Source organism: Austrofundulus limnaeus, unplaced genomic scaffold (genome assembly GCF_001266775.1).
Source record: "Austrofundulus limnaeus strain Quisiro unplaced genomic scaffold, Austrofundulus_limnaeus-1.0 Scaffold1058, whole genome shotgun sequence".
In the NCBI taxonomy this organism is placed as follows: Eukaryota; Metazoa; Chordata; class Actinopteri; order Cyprinodontiformes; family Rivulidae; genus Austrofundulus; species Austrofundulus limnaeus.
Genome location: NW_013953460.1, coordinates 77,683 through 85,643, shown reverse-complemented (window position 1 = coordinate 85,643; position 7,961 = coordinate 77,683). Strand labels below are relative to the sequence as shown.

The following is a 7,961-nucleotide window of genomic DNA, read 5'->3' as shown; positions in this document are numbered from 1 at the left end:
GGATGTGTGTGTGTGTTGGGAAGCAGGGGGTGGTGTGTGTGTGTGTGTGTGTGTGTTGAGGGTGTGTGTGTGTGTGTGTGTGTGTGTTAAGGGACTTTAGAAATCAGCCACACACACACCGCAGCTCCATATGACACGGTGCTGCTGCCAGGCGGATTTCCAAACACCACCTCCTTTTTTTTTTCCTTCTTCTTCTTCTAAACTTTGTTCCATGAAGCTGCTTTGAAACACTTAGTTTGAAATTTCATACTTTAACTGGAAGAACATTTGAACTTTTTAAATGCTCGCAGGAACTCATTCAAGTGAGTAAAAAAAAGAAAAAGAAAAAAAAAGGAAGAAGGACGGTGCCTGGTGCCATTCAACCGACTGATGCCCCCCTCTCTGTCTGACTCGTGAATCATGTCACGCCGGAAACAGAAGAGACCCCAGCAACTAGTCAATGCAGATCCGGGGGGCCCAAAGCTGCCATCGCATGGTGAGAAAACACCTTTTTAAAGCATCCTTTTAATCATCCCATTTAACTTTGTTTACAGTTCTCATTTTTTGAAAAAACATACGTTTTAAAAAGTAGATTTAAACTTGTGATCATATCTTAAAAAGAGATTTTTAACAAGTTGTTGAACTTAAATTAAACCCATCTCATCCTTTTTACTCCACTAAATGAGGCGCTTTTGATTCCATTCAACTTTTTTCCCTCCCTGTGTGCTGAATCTATACATCTGAGGCCATTTTCATGAGCTGCCCATCCTTTTAGGAAACCAACAGGCTGCTTTAGTGCTGACTGCTGGAGGTCTTTGATGATGACTCTAATTGTGAACAATAAGGTGCATTGGTTARGTTGGGAGGGGAGGCAGTGGGTTTTTGGTAAAGATTAATCTTCCAACCCCCAATCTATTGTCCACTTTTTTGCAGTTCATCCATACTTCTCTTCCTTATGTGCCCCTCTTTCCCCCCCATTTTTCACCTTCACAATACCCCCTCCCTCTCTTTCTTTCCTTCTCCATTGACTGTATACTCCTGCACAGTTGGGGGGAGTTCAAATGGATGAGGAAGAAAAAAAACTTTCTCACTTCTCTAACAGGTTTTAATGAGGATATGAGAGTCTGCAGGTTAAATCACATATATATAAGTGGAATATTTTGGAGCGAGTTGTGTGTTTCTCACAGGTTTTTGAGAAGGAATTTCACCAAGGTACAGTCTTTCATTCCATCACTATACCTCTCCAGGAGGGGACTAGTTAGTTTGTGTCTCCATTGTTGTTACCCTCCCCCTTCCCTTTTCTTTTTCTTTTCTTTTTTACTCTTTCTCACTCTGTGCTCAAGATTTTGAAAGAATTTGACCTGTGGGCGGCAGAGGTCAGAGTAGTTGACCAATCAGAGCGTGTGGACAGTACCCAGGAACCCTTGGCGTGGCCTGACCCCTGACCTCTTCTGTGACGTAAGGGGGGGAAGGGTGAACGAGGAGATGAAAGACGTTACTGGTTTTAGAAGGGGGTGGGTTAAGAGGGGTTACGGGTTGTCCTGTTGATGTYCATTGTCCTCTAAAATGTGTTGCCATAGAAGCAAGGTGGTCTGTAAGCTTTTTTTTTTTTTTTGTGAGTACAAGATGTTTGAAGAGTTTTGCTCCAGAGAGCACAGATTGAGACAAGACATGACAAAGGCTAGTGCACTAGCAGTTTCTTCCACTTGTTTATTTGCTTGTTGGAGGTCATTTCCAGGCAGGCATTTTTGTTTGAAGCTGTAACTTTATCTTTTGGTATGCGCACGAGTTTGCAGGCTAAAATTCGTAAACAATAACTGGAGTCAATAAAACACCGCTTTGTCGCTGAGGCGGAAGGTTTTCATGCCTGGATTTGTTTTGTCTGTAAATAAACACATTGGTTTCAGGTTTTATAACGCATGCTTCTCTTTTTCTTTCCTGTCTATCCTCAGATGACCACCTGAGCTTAAAGTCGCCATCCACGTCCCTGGGTTCTGATGTGACCTCGTCGGGGTCCGCTTCCTCGTCGCCCACGCCTCTGCAGGACTGCCAGCCGCCTCTGGCCCCTCGCCCGTCTCCTGGAGGGCTCCACGCGCCCTCTTTGCCCAGCGAGAGCTCGCCTCCGCCCCACTGGCCGAGCCACATCGCCCCCTTCACCACATCCCTCCCCAACACCCACTCCTCCCTCTCCCCGGACTTCCCCCACCCGTCGCTGTCCTCCCAGACTCATTCGCCTCCTCCGTTGGACCCAACCTCTGGGACCGGCAGCCTGCCCCATCAGGGCAGCTCCCACTCCACGATGACCTCTCCGCCAATGGGCAGCTCTGCCACCACCACTACCTCCTCCTCTTCTTCCTCCTCTCAGCATCCTCAACCGGACAGCTCCAGTCCTGGCCAGCAGCAGGCCTCCACCTCATCGGGGGAGCAGGGGCAGATCCAGGTCCCGCCAACCCTGGCGGTGCTCCTGGAAGAGCTGAGGGTCCTGCAGCAGCGGCAGATCCACCAGATGCAGATCACAGAGGAGATCTGTAGGCATGTCCTCCGGCTCGGCGGGGCTGTCTTTGGCCARGACGCTGCCGCTGCACAGGCCGGTGGTACAGACGGCAATCAGAAGTCCACAGGAGCGTCCTCTTCATCGCCAACCCACCCTTCCTCTGCCACTCCGGTAACCACAGCTTCATCACTTCTGACGGGACTGCCGTCTTCCCTCTTCCCCCAACCAGCCGCCTCTAAATCAGGCACTTCGCTTATTAGCGGGGGCAGAGCTACATCCTCCTCAACCTCTAGCCCACTGTTATCCTCCTCTTCCTCGGCTATTTCATCCACCATCAGCTCATCTGTTGCTTCTCTTCACCCTCTCTCCCTGTCGCTGGGCCTGTCGCCGCGCTACCTGCATGAGAAATCCTCCAACACGTCTTCGTTTGGTCACAGCAATGGCATCAGTTTCCCAACTCCCCCGCTTCCCACGACCAGCCATCCTCAGGACCTTCAGTCCGGTTCGCCCCTCGCGTCGGCTGCCTCGTCGGGACGCCCTCAGCACGTCTGCCGATTCTGTGGGAAGGTCCTGAGCAGCGACTCCTCGCTCCAGATCCACCTGAGATCGCACACGGGTGAGAGGCCCTACCAGTGTCCCGTGTGCTTGAGCCGCTTCACCACCAGAGGGAACCTCAAAGCCCACTTCCTGCGACACCGGGAGCAGAACCCAGAGCTGTCCCTGTCCCTGCTGCCCCCGGCGCTGTCAGAGCAAGCGCAGAGCGGATCGGCATCAGGGACCATCCAGAGGAGGAGGAAACGAAGAGCCGATGAGGACGAGGCATACCACGGCGTAAAGGGAAGTGTTCCCGGAATGACAGAGAGCATGGCTTTAGGGTTACTGACCGGTGCATCGACTCGACCCTCACCTTCCTCCCTACCACTGCCCCCCTCAGTGGACATGGCACTGTTGTCTACAGCCCATTCACTGTTACAATTAAACAGAGCCTCTGCTGCAGCGGCTGCTAGCACGTCCAGCTCTGCACTGCCTTCTTCGTCTCCATCCTCCTCCTCTGGTCAGTTTAAAGGAGCAAAGCAGCAGCGGTTTGATGAAAACACTCCTCCTCACTCTGCTCTCCATGCGACCTCRCCGTACTCCCAGCTGGCCCACCTGCCCAAGATTCTCTTTCCTGGAGGCGCCTCCCCGCACCACCTCGCGCTTCTCCGACCGCCAGGCCACCCATCTGCTTCCCACCTCACGCTGCCTCATCAGCTACCCTTCCCCTTCCCGCCTTTCCCTAAACCATCCACCTCCTCCTCTTCTTCCACCACCTCTGCACAAACCTCAGACACCTCCAAGCTACAGCGGCTGGTGCAGAAGCTAGAAAAGCAGCCACAGGGCGGCRCCTCCTCTGCCTCTTCACCTTCCACCTCATCGCAAACCAACGCGGAGGTCAACGGGGATCCAAATGCCCGTGACATGACCACCACCTCCAGTGCCTATCGTAGGGAAATGTTGGCWGCTCTGGGACTGAGCCCCAGTGTCAGTGCTGCAGTGACCGGCCAGGGTGTCTCAGGTTCAACAACAACCAGCTCTTCCTCGTTCATRCCCACTACTCAAACAGCTAATCAGTGTGGAGTGTGTCTGCGTGTCCTCAGCTGCCCCAGAGCTCTCCGTCTGCACCAGGCAACACATTTAGGAGAGCGTCCATTCCCTTGTAAGCTCTGTGGGCGTTCCTTCTCCACGAAGGGGAGTCTCCGGGCCCACTTGGCCACGCATCGCTCGAGACCACCCAATGCCCGTGCCCTGAACTCTTGCCCTCTCTGCCCACGGAAGTTCACCAACGCGCTGGTTCTTCAGCACCACATCCGCTTGCACCTTGGAGGGCAGATACCGCCGGATGAGGAGGTGCCACCCGAAGGCACCGCAGAAAGCGAAAGCGCTGCCTTTGACGAAGCCGCCAACGAATCCTTCAACTCTCAGTATAAACCGCCACAGGTCCTTCCTCTGGCCCTGACAACAGGGTTCAAACCACCAGCAGAGACCGTCATCTCAGGGTCCACATTTAAGCAACTCAAAGCCAACGATGCAGATGTGAAAGCGGAGGAATCTGAAGGCTCAGCTCAAAGCGTTAGTCCACCCCTCAGCTGTAATCCCCCCTCGGCGGAAGCGGAGAACCTCTTGCGTCTTCGAGACAACACTCCAGCCGACGAAAGCTCCATGCACTCCGAGGAGGATGCTCACACTGAGCTGGGCAGCGTCAGCTTGTTCAAAGCACCCACAGCCAGCTCTTATTCTGTTGTAAAGAATGTAGATTCTGAAGCTGAGGAAGCCCCTCTTTCTCTCTGCGTCTCAAAGCCCGACGCAGATAACAACACCGAGAGCTGTTCCACAAATGAGCCCCAAACCAGTCCCAGTAAACCCCCCCTGGCTGTGAAACCTGTATCTGCACTCACCTCTCCTCCTAGCCCCAGAGCTGCCGACCCAGAGAAGGAGACTTCTGGCAGCGGACCGCAGGAACCGTGGGGACGAGACACTCCCCAGAGCAAAGGGAAGAGCGAGACCACCGCACCTAGAGAGTCTTCAGCTGCGTTGACTCCAGAACCGGAGAAGGATGCTCAGATGAAGGAGAGTCTTAGCCTGCCAGAAAAACCTTCTGAGGACTCTGAGACTTCCGTGGCACCACCTCCACCTCGCCCAGACAAGCCCTACAGCTGCTCCCACTGTGGGAAGGCATACGCCAGCCGAAGTGGACTCAAAGTAAGAGTTCAAAATGCGCTTATTCATGTTTTTGCTTTATTAAAGATTTTAATCTATTGTGTGCTATCAACAGGGGCACATGAAAACTCACCCGGGAGCCATGACCAACACTCCCATCAAGGCTCAAACCAATGAAAGTGACGAAACTCACAGCTCGCAGTCGACAATTAAGAACTCCGGACAGCAGGAGGAAAAGCCGGGGGCGATTCCCGAGAAAGGTGACGACACAGATCTTCCCCCAATCAGTGTTGACTCTGACGTGACGCCTGAAACTACCGACACTGCATAGAGTCAGTTTTTAATAGATCCTGACAAGGGAATGTACTTTTTTAATGAGATGAGTTTTTTGTTTGTTTGTTTGTTTGTTTGTAGAGTCTTTAATTCTAATTGATATTTAGCTTTTGTACAAGGCAGATAGAGTATTTTGTAGTACTGTTAAGGAAAATTTGTGAATGTAGTATTTCTGCTGTCTATTTTTGTATTTCAAAGACCAGAGTGAGGCCTTATCTACCACTTCACAGCGTTGTCATAAGATTGAACTCTTTGCGCTTTTATGCTGATGTTTCCAGCACATCATGTATATTGTTGAGCAACTAGTATAAGCTGATTTTTATTTTTTTTAAAGGAGTGTTTAGTGTTTCCATACCAAAACTGGCCATGTTATTAATGGCTAACGACTGTACGTATGTGCTGCGGTTGCATTTGCTGCCTTTTTATTGGCAATAGTGTCATTCCTTTTTATTGTTTTAATTTTCATTGCGATGCTGCTGAACGCGTTTGCTGACGTGCTGAGTCGAGTTGCACTGCTGCTGCCCCAACATCTACCGAACAGAACCACCTCTTATCTGTAGTGATCAGAATTACAATCGTTTTTTAAAAAATAAGAAAAACTAAAGTCGTGCTCTTTCGATTCTTTTCTGTTTTGAGAAAAAATAAAAATGATGTGATCTTTAACAAGTTCTGAACTATTCTAACATAAGAGTGTACAAAAACACACAACAGACCGCATGAAGCTAAAATGGAAAAGCTTTAGATCCTCATATTACACCATGATTCCTGTTTTTTYTTTCTTTCTTTTTTTCTCAGCCATTCTGTTGCACAGKGTGAATCAAAAGTCACAGGACACCCTTGTATTGTGCTCCAAGATGGAAACCATGTTCCAGACATAGCCTAAAACAGTGATTCTCAAAGTTTTCAGCTTTTTGCCCCCAGTTGTTGTCGGTTGATAAACGTTGTTTTCACGTCAAATAAACAAGAGCACAGTGACATTATTTATTACATTATTTTTGTCCATTTTAAGTACACTAACCTTATTATTTTGTAGTGGGTCACGACCCCAACGTTGGGAACCACTGACCTAAAACACAGGCCTCCTCACCAGTTACTTGTTGGGTTATTCAGATAGTTCATTTTCCCTTTTCTTTTTGAAATAAGAGTGTCCTGAAACATGTGACTCACATGGTGTCCTGAGACTTTTGACTCACCCTGTAGCTTTGCGGCTGTGTTTRGGATCTTTGTCTTGTTTATGACCTGGTTTAGTCCAGATTTGAACTCTCAGTCTCTAAAAAAACTTTGGTCCACAGCGGACTTTATGGCCAACTGTGGCTGTAAAACAAACCCAAACCATCATCCCTCCACCTCCATGCTTGGCAGCTGCAGGAGGCCTTGTCTAGTTTTAGTTGCATTATGGATCGACCTCTCTACTTTATGCTCATTATAAGATATTGTTAAGTCTTATGGTTACCTTTTTAGCAATGATCAGTATTTGATCAGCAGCACCTTGCTGATAAATTTCATCCTAAATATCGGGTTTTGTTTTTGTTCAGTACATAACGACACGGTGGAATCTGTTGTGTGTTCTTCTGCAGCTGAGGGTTAATGAGCATCACTTGGTAATAGAGATGATTGAATGTCCTGATCGTCCGGCAGACTTTCTTTTTGTTACGACTATACTTCCGTGAGCCATCCTGTGCTCGCAGCTGTAAAAAACCCTTCCTACCAAAATGTAAACGTTTTAAATTTGTATCGATGATGCTGACGGTGCGGTGATTAGCGCTGTCACCTTCACAGCTGGGTTAAACAGGTGTGAGGGGTTGTCTGTCTCTGTGTCCCTGTGATGGACCTGTGACCTGTCCCCCGACTGCTGCAGACAAATATCACTTCTCTCTCAATCCAGGCAGTAAGCAAAAAGCTTGTAAAAGAAAGTGGATGGGTGGATTCTGAAGGTGCCCCCTTCCCCTCTTTCCCCTTCCAGCACTTGAGTGGTCTGCTCCTCCACCAGTCGTACGCACTCACTGGATTCCTGCTCAGTTTTTTTACCATTTGTCTGCTTTTGCCTTCTCTTTGTAACTCCCACCCCCCACCCACTACCCTCCTTTTTTTTTGTAGCGATGACAGAATGTGTTCCCACGCTTCCCATGTGATGTTAAAAAAAGAGAAAAAGAAATAAAACAATGTGAAGAGGAGACTGGTTTGTTTCTTAAAGCTCCATGACTGTGAATTCATTTATCTGTTTAAGCATTCTGCTTGCATGGCTTCTGCTGGTTAGTTTTCTCTTGTTCGTTCCTCTCTGCTCGTCTGGATGGGGATGGTGTGTGTGTCTCTGTGTGTGTGTGTGGGGTGGGGGGGGTCTTTTGTCTGAGGAGCTGGGCTGGCTGTCTCTAACTCTGTCCTTTAAGCCCCTCAGTGTCTTTTAATATGTTTCAGTTCAACACCAGTGTGTGTGTGTGTGTGTGTGTGTGTGTGTGTG

The 7,961-nt window shown here is 49.2% G+C and overlaps 1 protein-coding gene across 1 annotated transcript; it reads left to right on the top strand.

Annotated features, from left to right (window-relative positions):
- The first annotated feature begins 108 nt into the window (after positions 1-108).
- On the top strand, positions 109-7,677 carry si:ch211-212k18.5 (sal-like protein 4). The gene is made up of 3 exons (XM_014030429.1): positions 109-475; positions 1,932-5,212; positions 5,286-7,677. The coding sequence occupies exons 1-3, from the start codon at positions 400-402 to the stop codon at positions 5,499-5,501; spliced, it is 3,573 nt and encodes a 1,190-aa protein (XP_013885883.1). The 5' UTR covers positions 109-399; the 3' UTR covers positions 5,502-7,677.
- Positions 7,678-7,961: the final 284 nt, after the last annotated feature.